This window comes from Stegostoma tigrinum, chromosome 8 (assembly GCF_030684315.1).
Source record: "Stegostoma tigrinum isolate sSteTig4 chromosome 8, sSteTig4.hap1, whole genome shotgun sequence".
NCBI classification, from domain to species: Eukaryota; Metazoa; Chordata; class Chondrichthyes; order Orectolobiformes; family Stegostomatidae; genus Stegostoma; species Stegostoma tigrinum.
Window position 1 is genome coordinate 40,450,885 of NC_081361.1, and position 13,273 is coordinate 40,464,157.

Below are 13,273 nucleotides of genomic sequence, written 5' to 3' on the forward strand. Positions count from 1 at the left end.
TAGAAACTTGATGAAAGAAGTACTTGCAACCCAGATAGTTAAGTAAGAAATTTACAATTCAGATAAGAGTAATATTTTACTGAGGTGAAAGTCTGTAAAGGATATTTCTAGGAAAAGATTGTTATTTTTTCTTTTGCCTGTAAGAACATTGGCACTGAAATGATTTTATTCATTGAATTATTCATGAATTGATTACCATGATGGCCGTGGTAATCAGTCTGCACTATGATCTATCAAATTAGATTTCACTGACACTTGACTTGTTGAGCATTAGCATCAGCTGGGGTCACAACTGTTCAGATCTCTAAATAGCCTTTTGAAAGCTTTATGTATCTTTCTAAAGTAATTCAGACTTTTAAATCTTTCACTTAACATTGTGGTCCAGAACGTGGTCAGTGTTTACTTGTGTACTACTTGTGTTCAATTTGTTTGGGTAGTGAACGTTAACTAGGAATTCATTTGTATTCATGTATATTGAGGCAGATTGAAAATGTTGTGTGTGAATTGTGAGGTGTATGTTTGTAATATGCATTGCTTTATGAACAAAAGCTAAGTATGTACATGAACATGTAATCTCTAGTTCTATTCTTCACTGATTTAGCTTTCTGGAATAGAACAGGTGATACTCACTCCTGACCTCAAAGAAGGCTGCCACAATGGACTCCATGGTGCCCATTTCTTCACTATGATGTTAGTTTAATTCTGATGTACAGGAACAGTGAGCTCATCAAGTAGGCCAAGAAGAAAATCTCATAGACTGCAAACAAGGAAGGAAAGTTTGCTGGTTATCATTCATTTTAACTTGCTCTCTGTGGAATGATTAAAGACTGGAATATGCAAGTGAAGTTAAGTTAGAAGATATCAAACTTGGAGAAAATAGTTTTTTTTAAATCATTCAAAAGAAGGAATGCCACTTCACTGAAGTATTTTTCAAAGCCAGCTATGATGATCAACATTTTTTAAACTTAGTTAACCATTTGAAAATTCAACTGCATCTCATCAAGACTTAACCTTTTTCAGTGTTTTTTTTGCACTGCAATTTGTGCATTAGAAAGTTAAAGCTCACAACAGATTTGAATCTGCAAATACAGCAACCACTGCCTTGGAGGAACACGGTATCTCTGACAATAATTTGCATCTCTAACTGGCTATGGCTGTACAACCTAGATTTGTTTTTATATTTTAATACTGACACTTCACCAATGCAAAATAATGAACAAGGCACATTTGAAAACATAGCTGCGATAATTTTGAAGACTAATAGAGCACAATAAGTCTGATTTTTGTCTTTCTTCAACAAGGTCATTTATCTTCAAAAAACACCAGAAGAGGCTTACAGATGTCTCGTAGCAGGAAAGAACCCTCCTTATCTGCCATTCAGGTATGATTGCAGTGTTGCACAAGTAATTTTCTTGGTCTTCTATTATTTTGATTGCAACAATAAAAAGATTGACTTTTTTATTTATTTTCCTCCTCCTTCCGCCCCCATCCTAATAACATCACAAGACAATAGCTTGGCAAGAAAGGGAAGGTGAAAAGTTAGTGAGCATTGTTTTCATTTTGATTTAAAGCATTGGTAAGGTTCAGATTGATTTTTCTTTCCAGCATGGAGAAGCTCCTTTTACTGAATATGTCACACAATGTTGACATGACTTTGTATTTATATAGCACCTTTTAACATGTGTAAACATTCTGTAGCAGAGTGACTTCATTGGTTAAAAGTTTGGTCAAAAAGAGTAGAACATCTCAAAGTTGGATATGAGGATTAGAAAGAACGAACAACCATAGCAGTTCACGGATGGAATTTTACACCTTGGGAATTTGTCAGCTGAAGACACATTCTTCACTGGTGGCAAGATGAAAATTGGGAATGTTCAAGAGACCAGAATTAGAGGAGTGCACATATCTCGGACAGTTTCAGAATGTAGGTAAAGTTAAAGGGATGAGGAGAATTTTAAAACTGAGTGCTGGCTATACTGGGAGTCAAATGTAAGATAACTGAGCACTCTGAATGGATAAATGGATCTTTGTGTGACTTAAAATAGGGTAACAGAATTTTTAGGTGACATTAAAAGTTTATCAAAAAGTTAACAGGGAGAATCTGACCAGGAATACGCTTGATGATGTTGCAAAGAAAGGACTTGGCAGTCTTAGTGCAGGTGTGTGCTGAAGCTCAACTCTGGTAAAATGTTGTGGCATTGAATGTTGCTAACAGTTTGTTCAGCCTCAAACTGGATGGAGCCAGTGGTTAGAGTTTGTGCAGGTGAATGCTTTTTTTAAAAACAAAAGCCCATCTATTGCAGATGTGCATGTTGCTGGCTAGACTCACATTGTTTCCCATCCCTCACTACCCTTGAACTGAGTGGCTTATCAAACCATTTCTGAGGTCATTTCGGTGTCATCTTTATCGTTGTGGATCTGGAATCACACGAAGGCTAGTTCAAATAAAGGTAGCAGGTTTCCTTCCATAAAGGACAATCATGATAAATGATAATTTTATAGTTACTGTAACCAAGACTGACTTTGAATTTCATTTCATTTAATAATTGAATCAGCTACCATACTGGGATTTGAACTCCTGTTCCCAGGCTAAATGCATTTAGCCTGGGAACATGGGTCACTAGTCTGGTGACAGTTATCACTATGCCACTTTTCTCCATCAAGGCTGAAAACTATGACTTCAGGTTTTCCAAAATTTAATTGGAGGACATTTCTGTTCACCACCTGATACTGGATATTGGACAAGCAGTATGACAATTTAAAATCCATTGGTGATTCAAGCAAGATGATACTGAAGTAGTTATGCGGAAACTGAGGCTATGTTTGTTTTTGCTTTGGTTAGGAATCAAATCCTCGAGACTGGTAGAACATCATTGATCCAAAACTAAGTGTCAACTTTGTTTTGACTTCAATATGTTGTTGCTCATTTGGCCTTGAAGATTCAGTACTACTAAGTTTTTTTTTGTATTTCTTTTATTAGTCATGTTGTTGACTGTTGGTATTTTAAAATTAAATTTAAATTAAATTTTTTTTTTGTGCTGAAATTCTGTTGGTCGCTATGCAGCGTTGTTCATTGTAATGTGAAGTGCATGGCCGAAAGTGGATGCTGGCGTATCGCTGAATGCTGCAGCAAATGCATCCTACCAGGCATAATTTTCATAATCTGTTGGCAACATACTGTCCCATCCATCGCAGATTGTAGAATCCCTACAGTGTGGAAGCAGGCCCTTAGGCCCAACAAGTCCATGCTGACAGTCAGAAGCATCTCACCCAGACCCATTCTCTTTCTCTTCTTCCCCCCCCCCTCCCCCCCCAACCTCAATAACCCACTTAATCTGTACATCGCTGAACACTTACAGGCAAATTTAGCATGGTCAATCCACCAGGTCTGTACATCTTTCGACTTCTGGAGGAAACCGATGCACCTGGAGGAAACCCATGCAGACACAGGAAGAGTATGCACACTCCACACAGACAGTTGCCCGAGGGTAGAATCGAACTCAGGTCCCTGGAGCAGGCAGCAGTGCTAACCACTGCGCTATTGTACAACCACTTAAAACACTTGTGTGAAATAGGCAGCCAATAACATCACTGTAAAAAAGAATAAAGGAGGAACTTGAATTTATGTAACTCTTTGTTCTCAGAGCATTATGAATTAAGTTGAAAGTAAGTATGTTTATGTGTATATAAAAATTAATATATAAATGTACGTTTGACATATTTGTTAAATTTCTTGTCGTGCATAGTTGTTTTGAAGTGTGAATTGATTTGTGAATTAAGCTAATACTTGAGATTTTAGCGGGTGTTTACCCAGAGCTTTCAGAGCGAGCAAGTTTCCATTTTTTTAACAGCAAGTCATGCAGCCAGTCTTTGTAAACACTTGTGCACAAGCATTTAGAGTTCCACAATGACACTATGTTCCAAATCCTCAGTGCGTTCTTGTAATGTAAGCTTCCATAGGGTGTGCGGGGGCGTGGGAAGAAAAGAAATTGGATGCATGGTGCAAATTAACTTGGTAACAAAAGATTACTTGAGGTAATCTCAAGATAACTTCATCACATAGCCATGAGAGTATTGAGCTTCCTGTGCTTGTGAACTGAATGTGCAAAGTTCTGTTCAAGTGTTACCAGGGTTTTTTCCTAGGTATTTTAAATTTAGGTTCTTAACATTTGCTAGTTTCATCTAACCAGGAAGAGATTTATAAGTAATAAATGAAATGGACATGTTGGAACTTGAGTTTCATACAGCTTGATGAAAGAAAGGGATTTTGCATTCTTTGTTTGTGAAGTTTCTAGTATTTCTTTTCCACATTTCTCAAACATCTAGTTAATGGTTTCCCTTGTTAAATCCTTTTTTTAAAGTATCCTTTGTATAAGCAAGAAAGGATCATCAACCAACAAAAGGTTACTAGGTGTTGGGCTGTTTTTATAAATACTACTATTAACTATGATCAAGTCAGTGTTTTAGAAGTCAGCATCTTTGTTATTGCAGTGTTTAACTCTTCTAGCAAGATTGGAAGATTCGAAGCAATTGTTAGAGTGGAAGCTGAAAAAAAGTTCAACATATTGTACCTCAAACAATGATTGTAGTGATTCACGAAGACAACTCACTTCCCTACCTATGAATTAGGAGGCCTGGGTTCAAGTCCCATCTGTCCCAGGGGTGTGTTGTAACATCTCTGCTGATTTAGAAAATATATATTTTTGAAAAAGGCAACTCTGTATCAAATTCTTGAAGGTATTTTAACAATTGGCTTTATAATTGCACTTTGCCACCAAATCCTACATTTTTTGGAGTATATATTAACATCACATTTCTATTTGGTCATTTGCAGAATTGTGATTGTTATCATTTTGCTAATTCTTTCAAACCAAAATCTGATTACAGATTATAGGCCACTTTTATTGACTGTCTCATTTTGAAGTTTTGTACAGCTATTCTGTATGTTGGATTTAGTCTTTTAAGTTGTCTAGCCATTAATGATTCTAAAAATTGGGCATGTTTTGTATAATACGTTTGAAAACATATTTGAAAGCCTGTTTAAAAAGGGAGTAAGGCAAAACATGGAAAATTACAGGCCGATTAGCCCAACCTCAGTCGTGGGTAAGATCTTGGAGTCCGTTGTAAAGGATGAGATTTCTGATTACTTGGAAGTGTATAGTAAGGTGGGGCAAAGTCAGCATGATTCCATCAAGGGGAGGTCATGCCTGAAAAATCTGCTAGAATTCTTTGAGGAAGTAATGAGCAGGGTAGATCTTGGAGAGCCAACGGATATTATTTACCTGGACTTCAAGAAGGCCTTTGACAAGGTGACACACAGGAGGCTGCTGAGTAAGATAAGGTCCCATGGTGTTAGAGACAAGGTGCTAGTATGCATAGAAGTTTGACTAGCTGGCAGAAAGTAGAGAGTGGGGATAAAGGGGTCTTTCTCAGGTTGGCAGCCAGCGACAGGTGGTGTTCCGCAAGGGTCACTTCTAGGACCACAACTTTTCACTTTGTAAATTAACGATCTAGATGAAGGAACTGTGGGCATTCTGGCTAAGTTTGCAGATGATACAAAGATAGGTGGAAGGACTGGTAGTATTGAGGAGGTGGGGAGGCTGCAGAAGGATTTTGTACAGGTTAGGAGAGTGGGCAAAGAAGTGGCAGATGGAGTACAATGTGGGAAAGTGTGAGATCGTGCACTTTGGTAAGAAGAAAAGAAGTATTGGCTATTTTCTAAATGGGGAGAAAATTCAGAAGTCTGAAGTGCAAAGAGACTTGGGAGTTCTAGTCGAGGATTTCTGTCAAGGTAAGCTTGCAGGTTGAATCAGTAGTCACGAAGGCAAATGCAATGTTGGCATTTATTTTTGAGAGGACTTGAATATAAAAGCAGGGGTGTACTACTGAGGCTTTATAAGGCTCTGGTCGGGTCACATTTTGGAGTATTGTGTGCTGTTTTGGGCCCCGTATCTCAGGAAAGATGTACTGGCCCTGGAGCAGGTTCAGAGGAGGTTCACAGGAATGGAAACCCTAACGTATGAGGAATGTTTGAGGTCTCTGGGATTATACTCATTGGAGTTTAGAAGGATGAGGGGGGGATCTAATTGAAACTTACAGAATACTGAAAGGCCTGGACAGAGTAGATGTTGGGAAGATGCTTCCACTGGTCGGTGAGTCTGAGACCCAAGGGCACACCCTTAGAATAAAGGGAATACCTTTTAGAAGGGAGATAAGCAGAAACGTCTTCAGCCAGACGATGGTGAATCTGTGGAATTCACTGCCACAGTATGCTGTGGAGGCCAGGTCATTGTGTACATTTAAGACTGAGATAGACAGATTCTTGATTATCAAGGGTGGCAGGGAGAATGGGGTTGAGGAACTTATCAGCCATGATTGAATGGCAGAGAAGACTTGCTGGGTCGAAGGGCCTAATTTCTGCTGCTGAGTCTTATGGTCTTAAGACATTGAACTGTGTTTGCTAGCAGTGTTTGGTGTGCCCTTGTTGTCTCGTTAGGCCTAATCACTAATCTCATTGAAACCTAGTTTGCCGCATCCAAACTAGTTGGACCAAAGGGTCTGCTTTGATGCTGTATGACTCGTACGCTAAAATTTCTCTCCCCATGCCTGGCTGGATGTCTCTCCATGAGTTTCAGGTCATAGTGACTCCCCCATTGTTCAGTAGGGATTATAGATCCCGGCTGATCCTTGCTTTTGATTTGTGCTAACTTTGGCCTCTTTGCATTGTAAGGACCAGTTCCAGTGTATGTACGGTGGTGTGGTGTGTTTAAATTAAATATCATCTATCTTCTGTAGTTTCTCAGGGTGGCTTCAGCTTGCTTACTGTTTATAACTGATGTGCAGGGTTGTTAGGTGATTGGAAGGGTGCTGGTCCTCCTGGGCCATCTGGGCTGTGGCAAGAGAGGTAATAACGAGAGGGCACAGATTTAATTTTAAAAAAAGGGAGTTTTATTTTGCAAGCTATTATGTTCAGGAATGTGGTGGAAAGAGATTGTGTGCGGTCTCCACACCTAATGATCAGCCCGTGGGTGTGAACTCGTTTTGCTGTGAAGTGTTTCTCAGACTTTTTGGCAGAGCATGATGCAAGTCTTGAGAGAGGATTTCTATAAATCTCATCTGTTGGAATTATAACTTGCTCTACTAGACCGGAGGATGGTACTGCAGATTTGGCATGATTTTCCATAATGAGCCGTATAATTAGTGAAAATTGATTTGCTTTCCTTTACATTAGGAATGCAAAATTACACGTGATTTTTCTTAAGCCGAGAGCAAGTTGTGGAAGATTCCTCCCAGGCAGTTTGTTTATGATTTTATATCAGCATGTTGAGTATTTTACTTTAATTTTATTTTTGCTCATATAACCTTTATATTGCTGCAATATAATGGTAATATTTTTAACGTTTCAATAGAAGAACTTGAGTAAGTATGATTTAAGCATCAAATTTGATATCAACATCTGGACAATTAGATAATTGTTATCATTTTTGACTGATGTAAGCAACTGCCCTTTTTAAATTCTGAGGTTCCCCTTACTGGAGACTACTTGAAAGTAAAAATAAATTTGAGGTTATTGGGAAAAGAACAAGTGAGAGTTGCTTTTTGAATAGCTCTTTTCAAAGAGCTGCCATAAGCATGGCTGGCAGAATGGCCTCCTATAATGTTTGTGGATGATGAACAACTGGGCCTGCTCCTGTTTGATATACACTTTCCAGTTTTGTTCACACTGGCAATACTAGGAGCAATCCTACCTAATCTATTTTCCTTCCTGTCCAAAGGATACAAATAAATGAGTGTATTTTCTTTGCCATAATGTTTTAGGTTTAGTAACTGTGGATAGGCTATAAATTTAAACCAAGGTTTCTAGTCTGTCTTTACTTAATTCTGTATCATTAGGCTTCCTTTCCCCTCTAGGTTGACTATGTTCAAACCTGTTGTCTTTGGTGGACTGTTGGGTGCACGAACATGGTGCTTTGGAGGCAACACAAAAATTGTCTGAATTCTTCATATATCCACTTACTGATTTTTAACTGATCTTTGTGCTCTTAGTTGGAATTTATCCATCAATTCTGCAACAGTCCTTCTTTGGACAAAGCAGTTGTCCTCAAAGGTATGTCCCTCTGGGCATATTGAGAATTTTATATTGTCAAATTTGTCATATTCAGAATTTTAAGGATGTATTGATATCCTGCCTCAGTTTTGAGTGATGGTCCACTTTTCTAATATCTGACTGGATATTTCAAAACTGATATAGGTGCTAAAGGCATTTGATAAGGTTCCCCATGGAAGGCTCATTCAGAAGGTCAGGAGGAATGGGATACAGGGGAACTTAGCTGCTTGGATACAGAATTGGCTGGCCAACAGAAGACAGCGAGTGGTAGTAGAAGGAAAATATTCTGCCTGGAAGTCAGTGGTGAGTGGGGTTCCACAGGGCTCTGTCCTTGGGCCTCTACTGTTTGTAATTTTTATTAATGACTTGGACGAGGGAATTGAAGGATGGGTCAGCAAGTTTGCAGACGACACAAAGGTCGGAGGTGTCGTTGACAGTGTAGAGGGCTGTTGTAGGCTGCAGCGGGACATTGACAGGATGCAGAGATGGGCTGAGAGGTGGCAGATGGAGTTCAACCTGGATAAATGCGAGGTGATGCATTTTGGAAGGTCGAATTTGAAAGCTGAGTACAGGATTAAGGATAGGATTCTTGGCAGCGTGGAGGAACAGAGGGATCTTGGTGTGCAGATACATAGATCCCTTAAAATGGCCACCCAAGTGGACAGGGTTGTTAAGAAAGCATATGGTGTTTTGGCTTTCATTAACAGGGGGATTGAGTTTAAGAGTCGTGAGATCTTGTTGCAGCTCTATAAAACTTTGGTTAGACCGCACTTGGAATACTGCGTCCAGTTCTGGGCGCCCTATTATAGGAAAGATGTGGATGCTTTGGAGAGGGTTCAGAGGAGGTTTACCAGGATGCTGCCTGGACTGGAGGGCTTATCTTATGAAGAGAGGTTGACTGAGCTCGGTCTCTTTTCATTGGAGAAAAGGAGGAGGAGAGGGGACCTAATTGAGGTATACAAGATAATGAGAGGCATAGATAGAGTCGATAGCCAGAGACTATTTCCCAGGGCAGAAATGGCTAGCACGAGGGGTCATAGTTTTAAGCTGGTTGGTGGAAAGTATAGAGGGGATGTCAGAGGCAGGTTCTTTACGCAGAGAGTTGTGAGAGCATGGAATGCGTTGCCAGCAGCAGTTGTGGAAGCAAGGTCATTGGGGTCATTTAAGAGACTGCTGGACATGCATATGGTCACAGAAATTTGAGGGTGCATCCATGAGGATCAATGGTCGGCACAACATTGTGGGCTGAAGGGCCTGTTCTGTGCTGTACTGTTCTATGTTCTATGTTCTATGTTCTATGTAAAGATACGTGTTAGATTATATGTTGGTGTTTTCTTGTATGATCTGGTTTTATAGTACTGCGCAATATCCTTCTGAAGTTTCGGCTGGGTAAAATGCCTGTTAGTGGTTAAGTTTTCTGTGTTCCTGCACGTTCTGCCCTCAGACTTTCAAGTACTACTCACAACATCACCTCCAGGGCATCTGGGCAGTACCACTATCTGATGAATAGTTGTCCATTCTTTATCTGTAAGTCTAGGGGTGTCTCCGCTTCTGCTCATTTCCATTGCCATTACCTTCCTTTTTTTTATTCCAGCTCCCTCTCCTGTTCTTGCATTTCTATCGTTCTTCAGACTTCCTTTTCCAGGTTTTTCATTTTTTTGCTGCCTCAAATTCGTTTTACTCCATGTGACTGTTTCCATTATCTCACTACATGAAGCACCTGGTCTCTTCAGTTATGTCTGTTCAGCCCAAATGCTAGTCCTTCACTTATTTCTGGTGCCTTAGTTTATAGCTCTATCTACAACTAATTAGGAGGAGGGTTCAATTGAAGGGAAGTTTTAAATAATCAAAAAACATTGAGAGCAGAGGTTCAAGGTAGTGAAGACACAAACAATAATTGTGTAACAGGAAGAATGGTAAAATAGACATGCCCTCACAGAATCAGAGTAAGCAATAATGGTTAAAAGTCAAAGCTTAAGGCTCTTTATATGAATGCATTCACAATTTGTGAAGAAGAGTGATAGATTGACCAATATGAATAAGTGACTATGACCTGATTTAGCAATTACACAGACATGGTTATAGTGTGACCAAGACTGGGAACCCGATATTTAATTGTATTTGATGTTGCAGAAGAATATACAAAAAGGAAAAGAAGCTGGGTAGCTTTGACAGTAAAGATATTGATGTGATGTTTAGTGGTGATACAGGTGAAATAGATTATAATGTCGAATTGGTTTGAGTGGAATTGTGGAATACCCATGTTAGCTTAGGTCTTTGTGCATTACTGTTTAGACAAATGAAGGGTGACCTTTTTGGAACATACCAGTATCTGAAAGGGCTTGACAGGGTAAATGTTGAGAAGATTTTTTCCACTAGTGGGGGCATCTCGAACGAGAGACACAGTTGCAGAATAAGGGGACACTAATTCAAAATTGAGATGCAAAGGAATCTCTCCTTCCAGAGGGTAGCAGACATCTGAAATTCTGTGCCTTAAAGAACTCTGGGTGCTAGATCGCTGAAAGGAATTAAAGAGGTAGTTTTTTTAAATGTGTGGAGTTGAAGGTTAGGATGAGTTGGCATGAAAAAGATTTGAGACAAGGGCAGGTCAGCCCCTGAATGGCAGGCAGACTAACAAGCTGATTTCCTTCTCGTAATTCACGTGTGAAGTAAAATATCCAAAACCTGTTTTGTTAAAATCTCTTTTTTTGTTTGTGGTTCCTAAATTGATTCATAAAATTGGACAGTACTAGATATTTCGTAGTTTTCAGAGTTCAAAGTAATTTTGCTATGTAACATTGTCTTTAAATTAGCACATGAGAGCCACTTTAAAAGGGTAAGGCTGTTCACTCAATCAACGAGATAGTTATTGTGTACTTCAGAATAACATCAACAGTTCTGGCTGAAATATACTTTGGCCTATCTCCTTTGCCCTGTAATAAACTCCTGGCATATTCAGTGGGATTATGACCATTGAAAAAATTACATGATTGAAGATGTCAAGTATGTGATAGAATATTTTGGTGAGATTGTTTAAGAAACATAATTTTTAAGATTAATTTTTGTAATCATTGAATATTTAATACTGTCCTAAGTATTGTTGCAATACTGAAGTGAAAGAACATGTACACACACTACACTTCTTTCAGCATAATAAAGCAAGTGACAGGCATTCTCTGGTTCATTTTTCAGGTAATACTTAACCAGTGCATTGAGTTTAGGGGTTGGGAGGTCATATTGCAGCCGTACGAGACATTGTTGAGGCCACTTTTGAAACACTGATCACATCTGGTCTCCTTGCTGTAGGAAGGATGTTGTGAAATTTGAAAGGGTTCAGAAAAGATTTCCAAGGATGATGCCAGGGTTGGAGGGTTTGAGCTATACCGAGAGACTGAACAGGCAGGGATTATTTTCCCTGGAGCGTCGGAAGCTGAGAGGTGACCTTTATCGAGGTTTATGAAATTATGAGGAATGGATAAGGTGAATAGCCCAGGGTAGGAGACTTCAAAACTAGAGGGTATAGGTTTAAAGTGAGAGAGGAAAGATTTAAAAGGGACCTAAGGATGGAGGCTGGTCAAATTACAACGTTTTCAAAAGGCATCTAGATGGGTGTATGAATAGGAAGGGTTTAGAGAGATATGGGCCAAATGCTTGCAAATGGGACTGAATTAATTTAGCATGTCTGGTCAGCATGGACAAGTTGGATGGAATGGTCTGTTTCTGTGCTGTATGCATCTAAGACTCACAGTCAATGTGCCTTTGTATAAAATTTAAGCAAGGCTTGGCAGTTAACTGTCAGTCAGCATTGACTGGTTACCCATGGGACTACCCATGGCAATGCCTCTATCAGATTCCAGTTGCCAAGCAATCAGCACTGCTTCTGTCTCATGAAGCATAAATGTTTTCATCTACTTTGATATTTATTATCCTGATGAGTCCAAGATGAAGAGCTTTGACAAAATGTTATTTTTAACAATTCCCTAAATTTTTTACTATCAAACTACTATCATGAATGCACATTCTAATTGTTAATCTATGACATTGATATCTCTTTCTCTATGATCTACAACCCAAATTGCATATGAAGTCAAAATGTTTGTCTTAAGATGTTACCTCGCAAGGAAATATTTAGCCAAGGCAAAAATTATTTTGAGGTAAAACTATTCAATTTCCCATCGGCGTCATTTAAGCCTTGCACCGAGATCAGTCCAGAATGTGCTCTTGATGCTTGGTTGATAATCTAGCCTGCAGTTTAACATGTACTGCTCCAATTTGCCAAATAGTCTAATTTTAATAATTGTTAACATATATTTGTTAATTCATTTCAGAAATGGGTTGATTGCTCTGTTGTTAGACCTCAGTCAGAATATTGTGTACAATTCAGGGTGCCTCTGTGTAGTAGGGACGTGAACCCATTAGAGTAAATGCAGAAGAGATTAACAAAATTAATTCTAAGGATGAGAGACTTCAGTTATGAGGATAGATTGGAGAGATTGGCAACTTGGGAGCGATACGGTACAAGTTTCAAAAGCATAAGGGGATTGGTTAGACCAGATAAGAGAAAAACTGTTTATGCTTGTAAAAAGATCAATGCCGAAAGAGCACAGATCTATAGTTATATTGGAAAAGAAGGAAATGTGAGTTAAGAGAAACTTTTCACGTGAGTGGTTTCAATCTGGGATGCACCGTCTGGAAATTCAGCAGAGGCAGGTGTATTCAAGGGCATTGTTTATGGTTAAATAATCATCCAATGTGAAAGAATATGGGGGGCATATTCAGGAGAATGAGCATCGTATTCGAGTGCCATTCGGAGAGCCGATGCATATGGTGGGCCAAATGGCCTCCTGCCACATACTTTTGTGATTCTGTGACTTTTCTTGTTTGTAATGAACTCAGTAATGTCAGGCATGCAACAAATGTGGTGTTAGTTGTAGTAATAACAGTGTTGAAAATGCATAGTTAACATTTCGAGTTGAATGTGAATTCCTTAGCGTTCTGAAGCGGGGTTCACTGGACCCAAAATATTGACTCTGCCTTCTGACCACAGATGCAGCCAAACCTGAAATTTTCCAGCAATTTCCTTTTGTCTCTGACTTTCAACATCTGCAGTTTTTTTTCTGTCTTTTAGATTGAAGGGAGGTCTTATTTGACTTGAAGTATTAATTG

General features: G+C 39.1%; 1 protein-coding gene across 2 annotated transcripts in view; it reads left to right on the forward strand.

The window, feature by feature from the left end:
• cdc14ab (cell division cycle 14Ab) overlaps positions 1-13,273 on the forward strand; it is a 115,984-nt gene that overhangs the window by 32,107 nt on the left and 70,604 nt on the right. For both annotated transcript variants that reach the window (XM_048539164.2, XM_048539165.2), the window contains exon 5: positions 1,302-1,381. In XM_048539164.2, the coding sequence (XP_048395121.1) occupies positions 1,302-1,381 (80 nt within the window). The remainder of the gene's footprint in view (positions 1-1,301; positions 1,382-13,273) is intronic.